Source organism: Hemiscyllium ocellatum, chromosome 25 (genome assembly GCF_020745735.1).
Source record: "Hemiscyllium ocellatum isolate sHemOce1 chromosome 25, sHemOce1.pat.X.cur, whole genome shotgun sequence".
NCBI classification, from domain to species: Eukaryota; Metazoa; Chordata; class Chondrichthyes; order Orectolobiformes; family Hemiscylliidae; genus Hemiscyllium; species Hemiscyllium ocellatum.
In genome coordinates, this window is record NC_083425.1 from 35,461,949 (window position 1) to 35,485,989 (window position 24,041).

Consider the following 24,041-nt stretch of genomic DNA (forward strand, 5'->3'; position numbering starts at 1 on the left):
GGATGTTGCCAGGGTTGGAGGATTTGAGTTATAGGGAGAGGCTGAACCAGTTGGTGCTGTTTTCCCTGGAGCATCAGAGGTTGAGGGGTGACCTTATAGAGGTTTACAAAATTACGAGGGGCGTGGATAAGGTAAATAGGCAAAGTCTTTTCCCTGGGGTCGGGGAGTCCAGAACTAGAGGGCATAGGTTTAGGGTGAGAGGGGAAAGATATAAAAGAGACCTAAGGGGCAACTTTTTCACACACAGGGTGGTACGTGTATGGAATGAGCAGCCAGAGGAAGTGGTGGAGGCTGGTACAATTGCAACATTTAAGAGGCATTTGGATGGGTATATGAATAGGAAGGGTTTGGCAGGATTTGGGCCAGGTGCTGGCAGGTGGGATTAGATTGGGTTGGGATATCTGGTCGGCATGGACGGGTTGAACCGAAGGGCCTGTTTCCATGCTGTACATCTCTATAACTCTATGACAGTGTTACGCACACTTTCGCTCGCTATTACTACCTTCAGTCCCATTAACTTCCCAGTTGGTTAAGATTCCCCTTGCGGAAATCCCTTACCCGAATACTGAGGAGTACCCTTTTGGTTCTGAGCCTCCACCACCGGATACTCCCCCAGGTTCCAGCTACAATCCCCCTTTTGCAGATAATTCTGACCTGCTGTTTGATCTTATGATCAAAAAGGAAGGGTTGTGGAAGTTTTTTTTGCTGGACTGCTTGTTTGCAGCCATGCTTTAATCAGTCATGGTACTGCATTTGCCTTGGTTTTGCCCATTGCCCTAAGATAGCCTTAGCTCTGAGAAACTCTTCTTTTCCCACATAACTCATGAACTGTTTATCTGTAAACACATGCTAATCAGCATGCGAATGTAGTGTGCATCGTTTCAAGGCCTGTTGAACAATAGCTCATTAATGAATAACTTTGGCAAGCCCTTAGCCATCAGCATCTATCTTGTGGTTCTGTGACTGATTGAGCAACTGTTAGCTCACCATTTTATGCACTATATCAATCCTCGTATTCTATAACATTTTGAAGTTACACCAATCTGTTATTTATGGACAGGTGTGCTTCCCATGGTACCACGTAATAAACTTTATCAATGCTTAAGGTCTGAGTCTGGAGAATTTCTTCAACAACATTTCATCTCCCCAGCGTATAGTAGACCACGGAGAGCAGGGAATACTGTAGACTAGACTGAATAAAGAGCTGCCAAATTGCAGCATCACTTGGAAGGTGTGTCTGAAGTCTTGGATAGCAAGGAGGGAGGAGTTAAATGGGCAAGTGTTATGGTTGCATGAGCAAGTGCAGTGGGGCAACGGAGGAGGAGTGGACCAGGCTGTACCAGAGGGAACAGTCCCTATGAAATGATAACAAGGGAGGGGAATGCATATGTAGTGGTGACCCCTCACTGGAGGTGGCTCAGCACACAAGCCCCAATATCTACTAACAGCATAAATACCACCTTTTCTTAGCAACGATCAGTCATTGAAATTGAAATGTGAACTACCCTGTCTCACCACAGATCCTGGCATACGTGCTGAGTTTCTTCAGCATTCTGAGTTTTTGTTTCAGATCTCAATGTTGGTTGAAGGATAAATGTTGGCCATAGTGACAGGGAAAACTTTTCTGTTCCATCAGTAATATCCTAGGATCTTTCACAGCCTGAGAGCACAAATTGTGCCACCAAAACCCTCAGTCCTGAAGGGAGCGTCAACAGTTCAACGTTTCCAACCCCAGCCAACTTTCTTGAGAACAAAAGAATACCACATACCATCAGCTGCCCTGCAATACAAGCCTGTCTTCTCCTCCAGGTCACACTATGAGGAATAGTCTGATTTTCTATTATACACTTAACCTCCATTGTCTGTAGAGTGCTCAGCAGTTGTCCACCACCATCTATCTGAAGCAGTCCTGTGTAACAAAACAGATAATATATGACACAGGTGAGTGGCAGCAACTGTAAGGCTTCCTAATGTAGCACTGATATGTCAACAAATCTTATATATTTAAGTCTTAGGAAGAGATTTCACCTTTCGAATCAGAGGTAACTATAGTATCAATTAGATCAGAAAATAAATGGGGACAAAAATCAAAAGATGCGTCTGTGTCTAACTCACAATTTTGGGAGAGCCCTCAAGAACGCAGGCATACCTATATTGGACCCACTGTTCACAGCGATTAACAAAACTATATTCAAAGCATCAAAGGTAGTAAGTGGAATTTCAATAGTACTTCTAATATAGCAAAATGCCCCAAAGAGATCACCGAGGATGAGGTAAAATTGACATGCAACAAGTATAATTTTAGGGAAAGTGAGGGAAGCGATATGTACAGACAGATTGAGATTTTTGAATACAAGAAATAATAGCAAGCTGCACAGATTAGAAAAATAATTCCATATGCAAAGATTTTATGATACCACACCTCTGCCAACAATGGTGAAATGGGAGTGAAGGTGGAAGGAGAATAAATGAACAATAATTTGAAGTTGCAAGGTTAGAAGTGCACTCAACTCACAATGGTTTACTGATAGAGGGTACAAACCAACGAGTAGAAGGTATGGGCAAACAAGTTTGCAGAGGAATTGATGAATGAAGAAAAGGCTTTGAAATTAAATTCAGTGACTGACAGGCATCCATAAACACCAAGAAACATCTCATATCATGCAGATGACTGAAGTTTGAATTCATCTGACCTGATGTTGGAAGGGGTTCAAGAATCCAACCAGGTAATAATTGGAGAAGCCAAGCTAAGGAGTAAAAGCATGTATGTGGGATGACTAAAATGACTATGAATCCAGGAAAAGTAGAATGGGAGAACCTGTTCTCATTTGACAGAAAGATGAAGAGATGGAAAAGATTTACATGGATGTTGCAAGGGCTGCAGAATTTGAACTATAGGGAGAAGCTGAACAGGCTGGCGCTGTTTTCCCTGGCGTGTCGGAGGCTGAGGGGTGACCTTAAAGGTTTATAAAATAATGAGGGGCATGGCTAGGGTAAATAGATAGGGATGGAACAGTCCATAATTACAAGGCATAGATTTAGGCAGAGGGGGAAAGATATAAAACAGACCTCAGAGCAACTTTTTCATGCAGAGGGTGGTGCATGCATGGAATGAGCTGCCAGAGGAAATGGTGGAGGTTAGTACAATTCCAACATTTAAAAGGGGTGGCACAGTAGCTCAGTGGTTAGCACTGCAACCTCACAGCACCAGAGACCCAGGTTTAAGTCCTGCTTCAATAAATGTCATAATTGCTTTCTCATTACCTCCAAATGTTTTTAAAACACTCACCTGGATCAATGCAGACTAGCATGTGCTTGAGACATTCCCCTGGCCTGAACATTTTCTCAATCTCAGCTAACTGCTTTCTCATCATTTTTTCCTCTTCTTTCTGCTGCCGAATATTTTCTTTTTCTGCTCGCCGTTGCTCTCTTTCTTGCTGCTTTCTCAGTGCCTCTGATCGAGCATTTTCTATTTCTGCTACATTCCTTTTCAGTTTTTTCTGTGGATGGGATAAATCTGATGCTGTTTTTGTAGAGGATGGTGCATTCCTACCATGCAGTTGAGCTGAATTTGAATCTGGAATATGTGATGTTGTTGGTTGCCATACACGCGCTTCTTCTCCCTCATCCGAATCTGAAATGTTCCATGTACGATATGAAGGAAAAGCTTTCCGTCTAACATAAACAGTTTCTGTGCCTTGGCCTGCACTGAGCTGAGCAATTTCTGTCTCCTTAATTTCAGAATCACCTTGGCTAAGTTGAGGATTAATGGGAATTGAAGCATCAACGGAAGAGTTAGGGTTGGACTTTTCTTGACTAGATTTACAAGTTGAGTGGTCAGAATTCACATTTTGGTTTCTAGTAAGCTTTCTTTCCAGTCTCTCTGCGAGAGGGATAATAAGATCCTCATCACAATCACTCTCACTACTCACAATTGTTACCACTTCTTTAGGCAAGCATTTAACAGAGTGGCTAAGATTTGTCTGAGAACAGCCAGTTTTGGACAATGGAAGGTCACAATTTTCAGAGTCTGAACCTTCTATAACAATTGAGTTTGTATGTTCTGGAGTTCTGTGCTTGAAGTCAAATGCACCATCATAGGCTGTGTGGTTTCGAAGGCCAGTAAAGCTGAAAACTGGCAGCTCAAATGAATCGTTATTTAAATCTGTGTCACTACTTTCTTCTTCCATCGTTAAACCATAGCATCCTCATTAACTCCAAGCTGTCGTACCTCAAATAGAAAAAAAAAAGCAACATAAATATAGAAATTTATGCAAGTCCTGATGGGTTTTGTGCTGCTCAAGGCGAAAAAATGATTTGGTACAAGACAACTGAATATATACATAAAACAATAACAATAGAATACAGGCACCAATCATCAGTATCAGCAACATCCAGCACATATTAGAAATACAATAATGTACGCTCTGTTCTAACCCAGCAATCGCCTCAGCGTCCACACATGACCAATGGCAGTAACTTTTTCCTTTGCCATGAAAACAGTCCCATGGACTTTCTGCCATTTAATTCCACCAAACAAGTTTTCAATCACAATCCAGGTAACCAAGAAGTGGATTGATCCTGTTCTAAGAACTAAAAACAGTACTGATGGCAAGCTAAAAGGAAACTGTGAAGATATTTAATATGGAAGGTGCAGTATTACATTGGAAATTACAAAAAGGGTACAAGAATCAATTTATCTTTTTTTTTATGTAAAGAAATAAAAAATATATACATAATAACCAGAAGAAAATTTGCTGGGCTTCACTAATAGTTTTTTGATAAAGAAATATTATGATGAAAGGGTTTTTCATGACTCATGCAAATCTCAGAGAAGGTAGCATCTCAGATACTATAATTATTTCCAGTGGCACTACCTACAGGAGATCTGTCAAGGCGCTCATCTTTTGGTTTGCCAACTGGTAGCAATTCTGTTTCCTCCTCAAATTCATTGCCTTGACGCTGTTTAAAAGGCTGACCTTTACCCATTTCTTTGTCTGCCCAACTGCTTTTCTCTCTCACTGGGCTCCCATCTAGCTAAGACCAATTCTGAAGAATGGTCACAGGACCTGAAATGTTAACTCTGCTTTCTCTCCACAGATGTTGCCAGATCTGCTGCATTTTTCAAACAATGCGTTTTATTTCAAAATTGTTTCTTTGTTTTCAAAGAAGTCCTCAACTGAAAACCTTCAGTCGTTCCTTCTCCCAGTCCCAGCTACGTCAGGATTAATCTTCCAGATTAGTTAAGAGACAGCTAGTTAGTTAGGCGGCACAGCGGCTCAGTGGTTAGCACTGCTGTCTCGCAGTGCCAGGGACCTGGGTTCGATTCCAGCCTCAGGTGACTGTCTGCGTGGGTTTCCTCCGGGTGCTCCGGTTTCCTCCCACAATCCAAAGATGTGCAGTTCAGATGAATTGGCCATGCTAAACTGCCCATAGTGTTAGGTGCCTTAGTTAGGGGGTAAATATAGGGTAGGGGAATGGGTCTCGATGGGTTCAGAGGGTTGGTGTGGACTTGTTGGGCCAAAGGGTCTGTTTCCATACTGTAGGGAATCTAATAAAGACATATCTCATGGCAATCTTTGACCTGAAACTGGAAGCAATACTCCATAGAGTCATACAGCACAGAAACAGACCCTTTGATACAACACACTCATGCTGACCAGACACCCCAATCTGACTCAATCCCATTTGCCAGTATTTGCCCATATCCCTCTAAACTGTCCCATTCATATACCCATTCGGATTCCTTTCAAATGTAATTGTACCCATCTCCACCACTTCCTCTGGGAGACATTAATTTCTTTGTACACACTGCTAAAATTTTTATTCCAAACTCTCTCTCTGTCAAAATCTTTGAGACTGAAAACATGTCCATTGTCAACACAGTTGTTCTTGCCTTTGTTTTAAGGTGTGAACAGTTTACACTCTGCTCCCAGCAAGACTCACCCTGGGCTTTCTGATAACAGTCACACGACACCAGTTATAGTTCAACACTTTTATTTGGAAGTATAAGATATGAAGCGCTTCTCCTTCATCAATAAGCTAGTGGAGTAGGATCATTGCACACAGACTTTATAGCAAAAGACCACACTGTCACACACTGATGCGATATATTGAACAAACTTAGATTGCTGTTAGATCTTTTACATTGGGTTGCAGGTTTCGATTCATTAATGTGTAACTCCCAGAATTTCTTCCAAGTCACGTTCCTGAGGTAACTTAAGGTTTTATTAAAAAAAGTGACATCTCAGCTCAGACAATGCATTAAAGATATTGACTGCTTATAGATTGGATGTTTTTTGAACAAAATAGAATGCATGTGCAAATGCAAATTCACTCTACAGACTTATATATATATGTGTGTGTGCACCTGTGAGGGAAAGAGAGTTTGCGCGTGCACGTACGCCTGACAGAGAGATTGTGTGAGTGTAAGCATGTGTGTATATGTGTGTTTCTAGGTTTGTTCAATATATCGCATCAGTGTATGATACTATGAACTTTTGCTATAAATTCTGTATCCTATGATCCTGCTCCACTAGCTACCTGTCAAAGGATCAGCGCTCCGAAAGCTTGTACTTCCAAATAAAACCTGTTGGACTAAACATAGTGTTGTATGATTTTTAACTTTGTCCACCCCAGTTCAACACGACATGTCCACATCATTTCTGATAACAAGTATTCTGGCTGTTGAACAGAAGTTTGAACAATGCCTGTGACCAGTGGAGTGCCACAAGGATCGGTGCTGGATCCTCTACTTTTTGTCATTTACATAAATGATTTGGATGCGAGCATAAGAGGTACAGTTAGTAAGTTTGCAGATGATACCAAAATTGGAGGTGTAGTGGACAGTGAAGAGGGTTACCTGAAATTACAACACCAGATGGGTCAATGGGCTGAGAAGTGGCAGATGGAGTTTAATTCAGATAAATGCGAGGTGCTGCATTTTGGGAAAGCAAATCTTAGCAGGACTTATACACTTAATGATAAGGTCCTAGGGAGTGTTGCTGAACAAAGAGACCTTGGAATGCAGGTTCATAGCTCCTTGAAAGTGGAGTTGCAGGTAGATAGACAGTGAAGAAGGCATTTGGTATGCTTTCCTTTATTGGTCAGAGTATTGAGTACAGGAGTTGGGAGGTCATGTTGCGGCTGTACAGGACATTGGTTAGGCCACTGTTGGAATATAGCATGCAATTCTGGTCTCCTTCCTATCGGAAAGATGTTGTGCAATTTGAAAGGGTTCAGAAAAGATTTACAAGGATGCTGCCAGGGTTGGAGGATTTGAGCTATAGGGAGAGGTTGAATAAGCTGGGGCTGTTTTCCACGGAGCGTCGGAGACTGAGGGGTGACCTTATAGAGGTCACAAAATTATGAGGGGCATGGATAGTATAAATAGACAAAGTCTTTTCTCTGGGGTCGGGGAGTCCAGAACTAGAGGGCATAGGTTTAGGTTGAGAGGGGAAAGATATAAGAGACCTAAGGGGCAACTTTTTCATGCAGAGGGTGGCATGTGTATGGAATGAGCTGCCAGAGGAAGTGGTGGAGGCTGGTACAATTGCAACATTTAAGGGGCATTTGGATGGATATATGAATGGGAAGCGTTTGGAGGGATATTGGCCGGGTTCTGGCAGGTGGGACTAGATTGGTTTGGGCTATCTGGTCGGCATGGACGGATTGGATCAAAGGGTCTGTTTCCATGCTCTACGACTCTAAGTTACATAATTCTGTTCAATCCCAAATTTACCCCTTGCCTTAAAGACATTATCAATCCACAACAACTTCTAAAACCGTACTTATATTATATTCTGTAAACTTTCTATCTTCAAATACTTTCCTAATTCTCTTTGAAAAGTAGTGATTCTTGTATTGACGCCTGGAGAACCTTATTTTACACCTTCGGTCCAAAAAAACATATTCTGTACTAATCCATTCCTGGTCATTTAGCTTATGTCCATCATTTTATTCCATGGGCATCAAGGTCTTTCACGAGAGTATTTGCGCTACTCTATCATACGCTTTCGGAAGTCAATGTACAGCAGCCACATCAAACATATTCCCCTCATCTAACCTCCTGCGAGCTTAGTAAAAACTCAAGCGAGTTAGTTTAAACACAATTAGGCGTTAAATACTGTGTGTGGAATCGTGCCTGGCACAAAGCAAAATGATTACAGGACAGAACGTACTAGTTTTATCATGTTAAAAAGATGTTGCATCAATCAATGAGTAAATTGTGGAGATACCTGCACTGATTAGTTTGCACTGCGCTCTGAACATACGTGATATACAAAAGACCGCAGAAAATAAAAATAAATATTACATTTCTATATCGTGGGAAGATTACAACAACGTGCACCCTGGATGATTTTGGGAAACTGACAGATGAACATCAGCTACAAAGTGATCCTACCTCGCGCGCCAGTCACCACAGCTTCAAACTCCCAATTTGATTCATTAAACGCGCGAACTTCAGCAGGATCTCGAGCGCGGGAACAGTTGGGGAAGCGGGAGAATGGAGGGGAGGGGGGGGTGGGGTGAGAAGCACTGGGAGGGGAGGGGGAAAGGGGATGGGGATCGACAGTTGCAAGGGGAGGAGCCGGCGCGCGCCGCTCCAAATTGCCTCCACCACCCTAACCCCGCCCACCAGTCACACATTGGATGGGAATCTGTTTCCCGAACCAATCAGCTTGCTCCTAATAGCAATGGTGGTCGGGTGTGATGGACAACCAGTTGAGCCAATCGAAAATCCGTATTTATTCAGCACCCAAAAGCCGGAAAGCAGATTAAAAGCAGGAAATAAAAATAAGTCCCCCAGAAACAAAGGTTTCGGAGTTGTTTACAGGCCTTTTGAAAACATTGATGAGCATTTTGAACAAGAGATACCTAATATTGTACATCGATCTTCAAGGCACTGGTTCCTCTTTTCGAGCAACTGTCAAAATGACACGTGCGCATTACGAAACCCCAATTGCCTTGCGCATGCGCAATAACACCCTTCCCTCAAGTCTGGGCTTGAAAATGTCTCTTTTTGCTGTGGTGGGGAGGAAAGGTAATCCTCACGAAATATCTATTGTTCTGCAAAATGTGGAAAGAGGTTCATAGGGATTGCGCGGTTAGTGCGGCCTTTAACCTGGTTGCTGTATCCAGGAGCCTGTTCAGGTTAACCAGGTTCAAGGGTCAGGAAGATGGCGGCGTTCATCTCCTTGGTCAGAGCCCGTGCTCAAAGCGGTGAGTTTAAAATGTCTTCACGCCCTGCTCGTAGTTTTATGTTAAAAATGCCCTATTTGCTTCGATTCCAAGAAAAAGTGTACTGTCACAAATCCTAAGGTGGTAAGACTGTGTTTCATGGGATAGTTGTGAAGGTGTGCTGGACGTTTCCTTGGTCACAGTCAAAAAGTGTGGTGCTGGATGACGTTTCGGGCATAAACCCTTAATCAGGAATGTGAAATGTCGACTCTCCTGCTCCTCGGATGCTGCCTTGGCCTGTCGTGGGCGGCATGGTGGCACAGTGGTTAGCACTGTCTGTGTGGAGTTTGCACGTTCTCCCCGTGTCTGCGTGGGTTTCCTCCGGGTGCTCCGGTTTCCTCCCACAGTCCAAAGATGTGTAGGTCAGGTGAATTGGCCATGCTAAATTGCCCGTAGTGTTAGGTAAAGGAGTAAATGTAGGTGTATGGGTGGGTTGCGCTTTGGCAGGTCAGTGTGGACTTGTGAACTTGTTGGGCCGAAGGGCCTGTTTCCACACTAAGTAATCTAATCTAATTTTCCAGTGCCATACTGCTCCACTCTGATTTCCAGCATCTGTAGTTGCTGTTTCCTTTATCAGTCGCAGCATAAATTATAACAGCAGGGAGGTCATGTTGGAGCTGTACAGAACTTTTGGTTACTATTTGGTCACCACATTATAGGAAGGATGTGATTGTACAAGAGTGGATGCAGAGGAAATTTACCAGAATATTGCTTGGGATGGAGTGTCTTAGCTAATAAGAAAACTGGATAAACTTGCATTGTATTCTTTGGACAGAGGAGTCTTAGACATGGCCAGATTTGAGGTGTATTAGATTGTGAACAGAATAGATCGAAAGCAGCTGTTCTCTTTTTAGTTAAAGTTAAAGGAAAAGGCAGCATATGCTTCAGGTGAAAGACATGTTTAGAGGGAATTTGAGGAAAAATCTTTTTCACTCAGTAGGAGTCTGGAATACACTGCCTGGGAGTAGAGTTGAGGTGGAATATCACGATTTATTACATTGGACTTGGATGAGCACTTGAAATGTTATAACATTCAAGGCTATGGACCAAGTGCTGGAAAGTGGGACTAATGTCCATTTAGTTTTAAAGGTACAGACTCAATGGAAGGGCCTCTTCTGCATTTGATTCTAGATTTGACACGTGGTTATTAAGTGAAGGAATGATACAGATTTAAAAAAAGACTTTGGGGTGCATTTGTATATATTCTGATGATCTGGTATGGATGGCCAAAGGTGACCAGGCACACGAGCTGTACACAAACATTCTAAAATAGGATATTTTCCACTGAAATAAATGCAATTAACAAGAATCCATCAACAGCTTACATTTGTGTACTGTTTTCAGAGGAATAAATATGTTAAGCCATTTCACTTGTGAAAGTTGATAGGAGACCTGATATTGAATCTTTACGGGGTGGCACAGTGGCTCAGTGGTTAGCACTGCTGCCTCACAGCACCAGGGTCCCAGATTTGATTCCAGCCTCAGGTGACTGTGCAAACTCCACACGGACAGACATTCTCCCTGTGCCTGCATGGGTTTCCTCCCACAGTCCAAAGATGTGCAGGTCAGGTGGATTGGCTATGCTAAAGTGCCCATAATATTAGGTGCATTAGTCAGAGGGAAATAGGTCTGGGTGAGTTACTGTTCGGATGGTTGGTGTGGACTTGTTGGGCCGAAGGGCCTGTTTCTGCACTGTAGGGAATCTAACCTATCCATGTAACTGGTGTTCCTCCCCCCTGGAACTATTCTCTTGAATCTATTTTGCATTCTCTGTCATGCTAATTTCCACTTCATCAGATTCCCAAAATCTCTTATTTATGCCTTTGTTATCTTTTGACTTGATTATGTTCAATACTGTCCTGGCAAACACCACACCGTATAATCATTGTCTCTCTCGCTCTCTCTCTCCCCCTTCTTCCACCACCTCCAATTCTGGCTTCTTAGGTATCCTTTATTTAAATTGCTGTACTGTTGATGGCCATGCCATAAGCAGCCAAACACTTAGTCTCTGGGATATCTCTCCCTAAAACTTCCTGCCTCTCTCACCTTTTAAAATGCAACTGAAAAATTACTTCCTTGACCAAGCTTTAGATCATCTTCCCTGTATCTCCTTAAATTGATTTTTGTTTGGACAGGTTTCACTCCTGTTACTGTAAAAAGTTGGAATATGCTGTATGACATATCAAGTCATCTCCCATTTTCAATACGTCGTCAATAATCTTTGATCTCCATTCCATTTTCTTACCATGTTAAACAGCTTTTGATTCACTTAAAGGTGCTCAATACTTCAATATAATCTGTGATCCAGAATTCACAATCCATCAAGTAAAGGATTTTTCATTTCAACTCTGTCTTAAAGGAGAATCAAGAAATGAACAAAAAAAAAACCTGAATATTGCAAAGGCTGTGGGCTCTGACAACATTCTGGCAATAATACTGAAGATTTGTGGTCTAGAAGTTGTCACACTTGAACCAAGCTGTTCTAGTACAGCTTCAACAGTGGTAACTATCTGACAATGTATCAAAAAAAAGTACAATTGCACGATTTAAGAGGCATTTGGATGGGTATATGAATAGGAAGAGTTTGGAGGGATATGGGCCAGGTGCTGGCAGCTAGGACGAGATTGGGTTGGGATATCTGGTCAGCATGGACGGGTTGAACCAAATTGTCTGTTTCCATGCTGTACATCTCTATGACTCTATACACACAAAGGATAAATCCAACCTGGCCAACTACTGCCCCTTTTAATCTACTGTTGATCATCAGTTCAGAAATGGAAGGTGTCATCAATACTAAGCAGTGCTTGCTTAACAATAAGATGCTTAATTTGAGTTCCACTTGGGTCACTCAGCTCCTGACCAAATTACAGCCTTCATCCAGACATAGACAAAAGAGTTGAACTCCAGAGGTGAGGTGAGAATGACTGTTGATCGAGTGTAGTATCAAGAAGGCCTGCCAAAACTAGTGTTATATTTGGCACAAAGGAAGATGTTTGTTGGAGGTCATTCATCTCAGTTTCACAAAATCACTAGGTGTTCCTATGGGTACATCCTAGGCCCGTCAATTTTCATGCACAAAATCAATACCATCCCTCCATCAGAAGGTCAGCACTGATGACCGCACAATGTTCAGCACTATTTGCACTAAGATGCAGGTTTGAGCTGACAAGTAACACTAATGCAGTACAAGTGTTGACCCAGCCAGAAAAGACCACATTTCCTGAATTCATAAAAGAAATTATGATAAATTCTTATACTGAGACTGCTATTCCTAATTTGACATTCATTGGCCAAGGAAACACTCATTCAGCATCGACCATATTAAATCCAATTAGAATCTGAAACCACTTGAGATATTTTTAAAATATGGTACATAATTGTTGTCTAATTTCTATTTTCCATCATGATAGACTTATGACTCAGTAATCTCAATTTTCTTTTTCCACTTCATCTAATACAGTTTCACAGGATCATCTTCCAGATACCTGTTTGTTAACATGCCTTCTCTTTTTAATATTCCCACAGGATTTTTGGCTTTTCCACAGCCAGCAGTTATTGTTGTGAGATGTGCATCCAAAAAGGCAGGTGGCAGTTCCAAAAATTTGGGTGGGAAGAGCCCAGGTCGGCGATATGGATGGAAGAAAGGCGATGGTATGATCATTTTGAATGCATCTGTTCAGACATTTATGATTCATCTCTGTGGTTGGTAGGACTTTGACTTTCCAGTCAAAAGCTGGAAGCACTCCACTTGGTTAATGATATAAATATTCTTGGTCATTCTGTTCAGACGTATTATGTCACACTCTTAGAGTAGGTAGGATTTGAGCCTGAGCCTTTTAGGGACAATACCACTGTTTCAAAGGGTTCTTGGGGCAATGCAAACAGCGGAGGATGATGTGGTTGTGGGTATGTTCACCAAAGTGGGAAGTTGATTTGCAGATGTATCATTCCCTGTCAAAGTGACATCTTCAGTGCTTTGAAGCCTCCTGTGAAGCTCTGCTGTGCTGTGTCTTCTGGAATTTATTTGGTTCCATTTCTGCTGCTTCCAGTTGCCGGTTCCAGTTGTTCAATGTAGTGGCCAGTATGTTGGGTCTAGATCAATGAGCTTGTTGATAGAAGCCTAATATACTGCCATTATCACAATCTTAATCTCTTGCTGTGAGCAACCTCCCAGTCTGTGTTCCACTTTTCTCCCACCATCCTTTCTGGCCACTAAAGTACTTTCTGTTCAAACGAAGATTCATACGAAACATGAGACATTAATTCTGTTTTTCTCTTCACTGATGCTGCCAGACCTGCTGAGTTTCTGCAGTACTGTGTTTTTGTCTTTGTTTTCTTTCATCCTTTTCAGTCTGCTCCTATATAAAATGTTACTAATTATTTCTTTAGTGCTGTCCAACAATCTTACACATTCATGCGTGTTATTTTTTGCTTTACCACATGCTGGTGCTCAATGACTGCACCTCACCCCCACCTCCCTGTTGCTTCCTTCGCCTATTTAAATCTTCACTAGCCAAATTAGTCCTTCAACCATTGAGAACACTTACCAATCCTGTCAAGGTGCAACATGTCCTTTTTAAATAAATACCTTTTAACCAGAACCTCAAGTATCGGTGACAGATACAAACTAAACATAGGAACCTACACTGAGGAGTAGCAGATGTTACAAGTATGACTTTGTTTAGTAACAAAGCTTGATCCTCTGTTCCAATTTTTTTTGTATTAGCCTCCAATAATGTCTTAATTTTTTTTTCATTTAGGAATGGTCAGTGAGAAGTGATTTGTTCACCTAAGCGGTTCTGTTCCAAGTGTGCATGAAAAATAGCTCATTGTATCTATTTTCTCCATAACATGAGAATTTCTGGACAATAACAAGAGTAAGTCAGGTCATATTGTTAGGACTAGCTACAGCTGGACTAATATTTGCCCACATCCTTTCTCTGGCCAACTTGGCAATTTTGCAGTTACTGCCACCTATCATCAGGACATGAGTTGGACTGATTCGTGACTTCACACTAACTACATATCTTGAATGTAAGCAGTAGCCTGCTGCTGAGCTTACCTGAAGAACAAAATACCAAAGGCATTCTGGTTGCTGTATTTACCCAGCTGTCAAGGTGGATCATACTGGAACATCTAGAGCTATGTTGTAAAGTTCTTTATAAACACTTTTTTTTTCCCCCAGCGTGAAGGTCTTTACATATGCTACTTGTCATTTTGGCAGAGTTATCCAGCTGCTGTTTTCTACCTCTTCAAAATCTGCTTTTAAGCTGGATACAGGCAGAAAAATTCTTCAAACTATGAACTTAGTTTTCAAGCATTAATGTTTTGCACCTTTTGTAGTTCCTTATGAATTTTGGAATATTCGACTGTGGAGGATCTTTCAGCTGTTTCCTACACACTGAGGGTCCATTGAGAGTATTGGAAAGTCATCCAGGCCTGAAATACTGTCTGCGTTTTTTGTTTTCTTACCCCTTTCTCTGCTTCAGGTACCCACCACCAATTGGAACACTCCACTTGCAACTTAGAGCTATTGATGAGAAGCAAGCTGGGGTCTCGGTGAAATATTTTATAACTGGATGTGGGGATACAATTTGTCCACATATAAAATAACAGGAAGCAACAGTGGTTGAAGGGAAGACAATGATCCTTGTCTCTGAACTCTCCATAGTTTGTTCCATTACTGCAGCACTGCTCTATCTCTCTGTGTCTCTCTTTCCACCTTCCAACCACCACAGAAAAAACCGGAGACGTGTCTGATAAACTCTTTGCCTTTACTTCCATAGGGGATTTTGTTCGTATTGGAAACATTCTGGCAACACAGCGCCTGATTCGCTGGCACCCAGGAGCCAATGTAAGTTAGTGCTATATCTGAGGTAACCCTCTTCACTGTCCACTAAACCTCCAATTTTGGTGTCATCTGCAAACTTACTAACTGTACCTCTTATGCTCGCATCCAAATCATTTATGTAAATGACAAAAAGTAGAGGGCTCAGCACCGATCCATGTGGCACTCCACTGGTCACAGGCCTCCAGTCCAAAAAACAACCCTCTACCAGCACCCTCTGTCTTCTACCTTTGAGCCAGTTCTGTATCCAAATGGCTAGTTCTACCTGTGTTCCATGAGATCTAACCTTGCTAATCAGTCCCCATGGGGAAACTTGTCGAACGCCTTACTGAAGTCCATATAGATCACAACTACTGCTCTGTCCTCATCAAGCTTCTTTGTTACTACTTCAAAAAAACTCTATCAAGTTTGTGAGACATGATTTCCCATGCACAAAGCCACATTGACTATCCCGTATCAGTCCTTGCGTTTCCAAATACATGTACATCCTGTCCCTCAGGATTCCCTCCAACAACTCGCCACTAGCGAGGTCAGGCTCACTGGTCTGTAGTTCCCTGGCTTGTCCTTACCACCCTTCTTAAACATGGGCTGAGAAGTGGCAGGTGGAGTTTAATTCAGATAAATGCAAGGTGCTGCATTTTGGGAAAGCAAATCTTAGCAGGACTTATACACTTAATGGTAAGGTTCTAGGGAGTGTTGCTGAACAAAGAGATCTTGGAGTGCAGGTTCATAGCTCCTTGAAAGTGGAGTCACAGGTAGATAGGATAGTGAAGAAGGCGTTTGGAATGTTTTCCTTTATTGGTCAGAGTATTGAGTACAGGAGTTGGGAGGTCATGTTGCGGCTGTACAGGACATTGGTTAGGCCACTGTTGGAATATTGCGTGCAATTCTGGTCTCCCTCCTATCGGAAGGATGTTGTGAAACTTGTAAGGGTTCAGAAGAGATTTACAAGAATGTTGCCTGGGTTGGAGGATCTGAGCTACAGGGAGAGGCTGAACAGGCTGGGGCTGTTTTCACTGGAGCATCGGAGGTTGAGGGGTGACCTTATAGAGGTTTACAAAATTGAGGGGCATGGATAGGATAAATAGGCAAAGTCTTTTCCCTGGGGTTGGGGAGTCCAGAACTAGAGGGCATAGGTTTAAGGTGAGAGGGGAAAGATATAAAAGAGACCTAAGGGACAACTTTTTTCACACAGAGGGCCAGAGGATGTGGTGGAGGCTGGTACAATTGCAACATTTTAAGAGACATTTGGATGGGTATATGAATAGGAAAGGTTTGGAGGGATATGGGCCAGGTGCTGGCAGGTGGGACTAGATTGGGTTGGTCGGCATGGACGGGTTGGACCGAAGGGTCTGTTTCCATGCTGTACATCTCTGACTCTATGAAACTTCAGGATGAACTTAAAGCGAAGGATCAGATCTGTCATTTCTGAAGCATTTTAATTCACTTTTCATAGAAGTCATAGAATCCCTACAGCACAAAAATGGGCCATTTGGCCCAACAAGTTGACACCGATCCTCCAAAGAGTATCCCACCCAGACCCATTCTCCTGCTCTATTATTCTACATTTACCCTGACTGATGCACCTAACGTACACGTCCCTGAACACCTTTTTAAGTCGAGTATGTAGTGAACACTTATCAGAACGGTTACAGGAGAGTCTTGAGTTACAAAGTTAGGTTTGATAATTTGAGATTGTTTGGAGCAAAGTAGATTGAGGGAAAACTTAATAGTTGTGTCCAAGATTTGAATTTGGCTTGTGGTGACACAGTGGTTAGTGCTATTGCTTCAGAACACTGTGGACCAGAGTTTGATTGCAGCCTTGGGTGACTATGTGGTATTTTGCATGTTCTCCCATGTCTCGGGGTTTCCTCCGGGTGCTCCTGTTTACTCCCACAGCCCAAATATATGCTGTTTGGGTGAATTGTCCATGCTAAAAAAGCTGACCGTAATGTCCAGGCATGTGCACTTCAGGTGGCTAGCCATGGTTAAAAACCCCATTTGGGGTGTGGGTCTGGATCGAAAGGTCTTTGGAGGATCGGTGCAGACGTGATGGGCTAAATGGCCTCTTTTTGCACTTTAGAGAATAATATGGGGTAAACAAAATCTATTCCTTTAGCAGATGGTACAAGGATTAGTGATCACATTGTTAAGGTTTTGAGAAAGAGATATAGGGTTATTGTGAGGAAGAACCTTTTTAATACAGCAAGTGATGAGACCCGAGTCATTATCTATATGGGTCATGGAACCAGACTTGGTAAAAGGGAAAGCAGATAGGCACTTGAAGGAAATAAACTTGCAGGACCTGGAGGAAATAAGACTGACCAGATTACTAGGTAAGAGAATACAAGGAATTAATGAGCCAAATCGCATCCCTTGTTGCAGTAATTATTTTGTTTTCAGATCTTTCCAGAAACCAGATTTTTATTTGCCATTTTTCTGACTTTTTGTCTGGTGCAATCTTGAAAGCCGTCATTGTTAATGGGTTGGGAATCAAGGCGGTAGAGATATTTAACAATTGGAATGCTATGTGGGATACTATTAACTCAAGTTAGAAGGAATTGCCCAGGAATGACCTGGAATGTGTGTGAAATTACTTAAATTGGAAACTAACAAGAGAAGAACACTCAGGATCACCTTTAGTGGGCAAGGGCTTTTGCCCAAAATGTCAATTCTCCTGCTTCTCAGATGCTGCCTGACTTGCTGTGCTTTTCCAGCACCACTCTAATCTTGACTCTAATCTCCAGCATCTGCAGTACCCACTTCCGCCAACCAAGAATCCGTTCATAGCATTAACAAGTAAAGTTGTCTGGATGCTGTATTAAAAGACCATGAGCTTGGTGAAACAGAATGTTGATATTAGTGCAATGGTAATGTTACCAGAGTATTAATCCAGAAGTCTAGACTGATGTTTTATAGACATGAGTTCAAATCTCACCAAAGCAGGCAGAAGAATTTGAATTCAAATAATAAATTTGGATTATAATGCTAATCTCAGTAATGATGATTATGAAATGACCAAATTGTATAAAAAAAAAAGCGAATTAGTTCAAGAATGTCCTTTTTTTTAAAAGAAGAAATTTGCCATTTTGACCCAATCTGGCCTGCATTTCAATGATTCTTAAGTGCCCTCTGAAAAGGCTTACAAAGCCACTCAGTTAAATCAAACCAGACTTGGGTGACTGCCTGTGTGGGGTTTGCACAGTCTCCCTGTGTTTACATGGGTTTCCTGTGGGTGCTACAGGTTTCCCACAATCTTAGGTGGATTGGCCATGCTAAATGAGATTATGGGGATTGGGGGTCTGGGTGGAATGCTTTTTGCAGGGTTGGTGCAAACATGGTGGGCTAAATGGCCTCTTTCCCCACTGCAGGGATTCTGTGATTCGCTACAGAAAAATTAATGAAGAAAGCCTGTCTCCTGTCCACCTGGCTTTGACATTTGTCCAGTCGACTTCATCTGGATTTGTGTGCCAAAATTAGAAGAGCTGTCGCACAGACTAGTCAAATAACTGCCTAACAGAATCATACTCAGTGGATCATAACATCCAGATACTTCCATGACCATCCCTTGATATTTACCTGATCCATCATCTCAGCAGACCCAGCAGAGACCACAGTATAGTGGTATGTGTTTGGAAGGGAAAGACCCTTAAGTCAACAATCGTTTCATTACTCAGTCAAACCTCATTGCTGAAATACAACCACGGAAACCTTCTAATTACTTCTACTTTCTGTCCTCCCTCAGCTGATGATTCAGTACTCTACCATCTTAAAAACCATCATGGAGAGCTGAATGTAGCAGTACTGTACATCAACAACAATATGGAAAACTGCCTAGATATTATCTCCTGTCCACCCAGTTGAGAACTAATCTAATCAGCAATGTGATGTAACATGTTGCTGACAAAGCTACTACTGAATATTAACCTGTTCTCCAATGCTTAATTTGATTCCTTCCACGACCACTCAGCTCCACATCTCATTTCCACCTTGGTATAATCATATACAAAAGAACTTAACCCTTGACATCATGGCACCAACAATTGAATTTTTTTTTAAAGGGCTGCTAATATGAAGAGTGAGTAGCAGCTAACAGAGTGAGAGTACTAACTGAAAGAATATGCCTGAACCATCAGGTCACAGGGCTAATGTAGAACTTGAATAAGAATTGAGAGTTAGTTCTACTATGGACAGTGTAGCTCCCACAATCATTTAAAGGTGGAATGAGTCCCTCTTCAATGTTCTTGTGCTAGATTATGGGGCTGAAAGAAGTCAACTCTGATCCCCCATTACTAGTTTCAAAGGAAAAGAATTATAGATTTCTTCCTGTTTTTGCAATCTGCTTTGAGTAGTTTGGACTGTTTTGGGGATAGATCTGCTTAAGGTCTTGTTTCAATGATGAACTAAAGGACTGCTGCACAGTCAGAGGTGCAGTCTTTTGTACAGGACGTTAAACTGATTCTCTGCCAGGCAGACCTAAGCAGACCTACGGCATTCTTCAGAGAAGTGCAACGTGGTTTTGGAGTCCCCTAACAAATATTTAACTCTTAAAGAGCAACAATGAAAAGATAATCTTGTCATTTTTACAACAGGAACTTGGGTGTGTTGATAGGTTTGTTGCATTGAATGCTCTTTTTGAATTTCAAATGTAATTGGTCATTAAGTGTTTTTTTTTGACATTCTGCAGACATGAAATGTTGTTAGACTTGCAGTGCTTACTTGAAATATACTTTTGACGTTCTGCAGAGATGAAATATGTTGTTATACGTTCAGTTCCCTCACACATGAATATTTATGTGAACTATTTTTATTGCAGGTAGCAATTGGTCGGAATAACACTCTCGTCGCTCTTGAAGATGGTATTGTCCGTTATACGAAGGAGATCTATGTACCACCACCCCGCAGCTTAGAGACCATGAAAGTGATCTCTCGCCTTCCAAAGGGGGCACTCCTTTACAAGACATTTATCAATGTGGTCCCAAACAAGCAGGAAGGTTGTTTTAAACTGGTGGAAATGCTTTGATTCTGTGGAGCGATTTTTCTGTGCATAACACATCAAGGGATGGGGCAAATGAATGACAATGGATCTATTCTGTTAAGCTCCAAACAGCAGCTTCATTTGAATTCTATGAATTTCATGATAGACCCAAGGCACCCCCCTGAATTTACACTGGCTCCACATGGTAATATTGAATGATTAACCTTGATGTTGTAACATTTAGTTTCTTGAAACTGCTGGCATTCTTTGCAAGGTGGTACAGGGCAGTGGGCGTTGTATTTTTTTTGTTTTCGTTATGAGTTCTATTCATGTCCTGAACCATTTTTGTGTGATGCTCTTATAATTTGAGTTGAATTGGTTTGTGTTTGTGTTATCTGAAAAGCCATTGGAGAATATACCAGCACACAATGTCTGTACATTAGTAGAGATGTTATCAGCTTGTCTGTAAAGTACATATTGTTTTGCTAGTTTTCAGATTTAGTAAAGTAATAACTTAGCTAGGGTACAGATCCACTGGTAGTTGATATCCTATAGTGTAGGTCTAAGATCATCACTCTTCATTTGTGAACCTGCCAATGAGGATGTTATGGAATCTTACCATTCAAACCATCCTGCTTATGCTGGGTCTTTGAAAGAGTGTTACAATTAGTTGTACTCTCTGCTCTTCCCCCATATTCTTGCAAATGCTCCTGTTATTTAATCAATCAGTGGGTTATTTGACCTTGCTAAGAGCAGATACACAAACCACCCCTCACTTAACATAAGCTCACCTTTTGGCCTGGTGGCATCAAAGTTTATCTTGGTCAGAATTTCCACTCCAATTTAACTTGGCACCTTCTGCTCTTCACATAACTATTTCTTGTTCTCCAAATATAGGTGTTATAGTCTTTACTCAAAGAGTGAAATTGTATTTTATTCTATTTTTCATTCTATTCTTTTGCCTGATCTTCTCACCTGAAGGCAGATTTATGTTGAATTGCAGACATGTTAGCAAGTTTTGTTTGCCTCATTACAATGTCCTTCACCAGTGAACCCAGCCTAGGTCTGGTAAGCTCTTCAATCTTGGATAGAGTTCAGTCTCTCGCTCTCCCCACTCTTGTAACTGTTTCCATAAGTAGTCTGTCAATTTCCACAGTAAAAACTGCATCTTGATGAAAGGAGCAAACGTAGTCACATTTAGAGTCGAATGACTCCTGTATGGGGAAAATTGCATCAGCTACCCACCATATGCTTCTGCTTTTTTTCCAAAAGGCATTCAAGACCATTGCAGACAAACCATATGTTTGGTCTGAAACTTGAGAGTTGGGCATTTGTAATTCATAGAAAAATAACTTGTACAAAATGTTGTGTGAACTATGTGTAAATTGTTGTAAAACAAAGTCTGTGATCCTCCTCACGTAGTCAATATACACTGCATTTTGACTCTTTGCTGTTATGATCACCCTTGGTGATTGGTGCCATGCTCTGACCTGTACTCCTTCAGAGTATTGTTACTCCCAGCAGTCTCCTATGCTGAGTATTGATTTGAGAAAGGCATATATTCTCAGGCGACTTGGTGTGGAGTTTGCACGTTCTCCCCGTGGCTGTGTGGGTTTCCTCCCACAATCCAAAAATGTGCAAGTTAAGTGAAGTTAGAAATAATTAAAAACAAAAAAGGCTGGAAATCATTGTGGAGGATGGAAATGCATTGGAATAATCAAGCTTAGAGGTGACAAAGTTGGATAAGGATTTCAATGGTAGAGGGGCTGCTATGTTGAACAAGTAGAAGCAGGCCTTAGGTGATTGGAGGCTTAGAATTCATTTGAGTATCAAATAGAATGCCAAGGATCAACACAGGTTGTTTCAGTTTGAGTAAGACTGTAATCAGTGCTTGAAGAAGCGTTGCATTAATAAGGAGCAGGCAGTGCAGATTTGTTAGATACAAACCATACTCAACTATTTCAGTTGAATTCTTTGAGATCAAGAGAGATGATTGATGAAGGCAGTATAGTAGATGAAGCATATATTCACTTCAAAAACTCCTTTCAAAAATTACATCCTTGGTCCTAAGAGGACAGTGATAACTTAAGAACAAAGTAGACTAAGAGGAAGAATGTAGTTGTAAATGGATGTTATGTCTGCAGGAGAGTGGATGATGCAAGGTTAGTATAGGAGAAAGTGAGGACTGCAGATGCTGGAGATCAGAGCTGAAAATGTGTCGCTGGAAAAGCACAGCAGGTCAGGTAGCATCCAAGGAGTAGGAGAATCGACGTTTCGGTCATGAGCCCTTCCCGAAGAAGAGCTCATGCCCGAAACGTTAATTCTCCTACTCCTTGGATGCTGCCTGACCTGCTGCGCTTTTCCAGCAACACACTTTCAGCTCGATTATGTTAATTTTTCAATTTCTGTTCTATATTATTATAAAAACAATTAACTGTGGATGTTGGGAATCTGAAATAAAAACTGAGAAAAATGCTAGAGAAACTCAGTCTGCCAGCATCTGTGGTGAGAAAAACAGAGTTAACATTTTGAGTTGGATACAACTTTATCAGAACACAATTGTCATCTATAGAAAAGAATTCCAAATCTCTCCAACGTTAGACTGAAACAGCCCCTCCACTCTGACCCCACCCCTATTCAATCTCTCAAAAATCTATCTTTTAAACGACATTCTAGACCTAGACTCCCCAAACAGCAGAGTAAATGCTGTCTCCATCCAGCATGAGCACTAGTTCTTTACTCCACCCAAAATCAGTGACTAGTTGTATGTTGCACCCAGTATCAAGTGCCAAATGCATTCACCACATGTTACGGTCAGTTATTTATTCCAGTCAATGATCAGGACCTGTTATGTATTCCACCCAGTATCTGTACCAGTTAATATCAAATATTTGCTAATAGACCTTATCTAATGTCAGTCAGTGGTTATATACCCAAGCCACTATCAGCAACCAGTAACATACTCCATCTAACATCAGCAATCAGATATTTACTTCACTCAGTATCAGTACCAGTTACCTTTTCCAATCAGTATTAGCTACTCGTTATGTATCCTACTCAGTATATACTGATGATTAGACTTGCTGCTTAAAATTGGCTGCTGGTTATATGCTGTCTAATCTCCATTGCCAGTTATTTCTACCACCCAACTTCCATGATCGATCATATATTCCACCCAGTATCAGTGCCAGGTATATAGTCCACCCAATTTTCTTCTCCATTTGTTAGAGGTTATTGTAAGTGTGTTTGTTATTATAATTTAATCCTGAAATCAATCCCATTATCAAATGTCAGGTGTCACATATTAAGCATGCAATTATTAATTGTATGGTTAACAATATATAAGACAAATTTGAGTTGTAAATGGAAGTTCTAACATACAGTTCAAGCTCAGTGATCAAACCTTAATTTAAATCTAAACTATCTATTTCAAAAACTCAATTATACTTTTATCTCACTTCATGAAATAAGACAATTTACAAACAATCATAGAGATATACAGCATGGAAACAGACCCTTCAATTCAACTTGTGCAGGGTAGCCAGATATCCTAAATAAATCTAGTCCCGTGCCAGCATTTGGCCCATATCCATCTAAAGCCTTCCTATTCATATACCCATCCAGATGCTTTTTAAATCTTGCAATTGTACCAGCTTCTAGCACTTCTGGCAGCTGATTCCATACATGCACCACCCATTGCATGAGATGGTTGCCCCTTGGGTCCCTTTTAAATCTTTTCCCTCTCACCTTAAACCTATGCCCTCTACATTTGGACCCCCACCCCCAAACACCTGGGAAAAATCATGCCTACTTACCCTATCCATGCCCCTCATGAGTTTATAAACCTCTACTAAATCATCCATCAACCTCTGAAGCTCCAGGGAAAATGGTCCCAGTCAACTCAGCCTTTCCCTACGACTCGAACCCTCCAACCCTGGTAACATGCTTGTAAATCTTTTCTGAACTGTTTCAAGT

The 24,041-nt window shown here is 41.4% G+C and overlaps 2 protein-coding genes across 5 annotated transcripts in view; one reads left to right on the top strand and one right to left on the bottom strand.

Annotated features, from left to right (window-relative positions):
- The window catches only part of eme1 (essential meiotic structure-specific endonuclease 1), a 45,188-nt gene extending 36,260 nt beyond the window's left edge, over positions 1–8,928 (bottom strand). The window contains exons 1-3 of one of the 3 annotated variants that reach the window (XM_060844212.1): positions 8,878–8,928; positions 3,290–4,231; positions 1,770–1,909 (exon numbers count right to left, since the gene is read on the bottom strand). In XM_060844212.1, coding sequence (XP_060700195.1) covers positions 1,770–1,909; positions 3,290–4,190 — 1,041 coding nt within the window. In that variant the 5' untranslated portion in view covers positions 4,191–4,231; positions 8,878–8,928. Of the gene's footprint in view, positions 1–1,769; positions 1,910–3,289; positions 4,232–8,314; positions 8,347–8,404; positions 8,553–8,877 lie in introns of those variants that run through there. The other 2 variants (XM_060844211.1, XM_060844213.1) reach the window with 2 other exon arrangements.
- A 54-nt stretch (positions 8,929–8,982) lies between these two features.
- On the top strand, positions 8,983–22,310 carry mrpl27 (mitochondrial ribosomal protein L27). Of its 2 annotated transcripts, none has more exons than XM_060844556.1 (4): positions 8,983–9,043; positions 12,766–12,891; positions 15,027–15,094; positions 19,905–22,310. In XM_060844556.1, the coding sequence occupies exons 1-4, from the start codon at positions 9,013–9,015 to the stop codon at positions 20,109–20,111; spliced, it is 432 nt and encodes a 143-aa protein (XP_060700539.1). In that variant the 5' UTR covers positions 8,983–9,012; the 3' UTR covers positions 20,112–22,310. The 2 variants fall into 2 exon arrangements, with proteins under 2 accessions (XP_060700539.1, XP_060700538.1); XM_060844555.1 differs by having other exon boundaries at positions 8,988–9,222.
- The last annotated feature ends 1,731 nt before the right edge of the window (positions 22,311–24,041 follow it).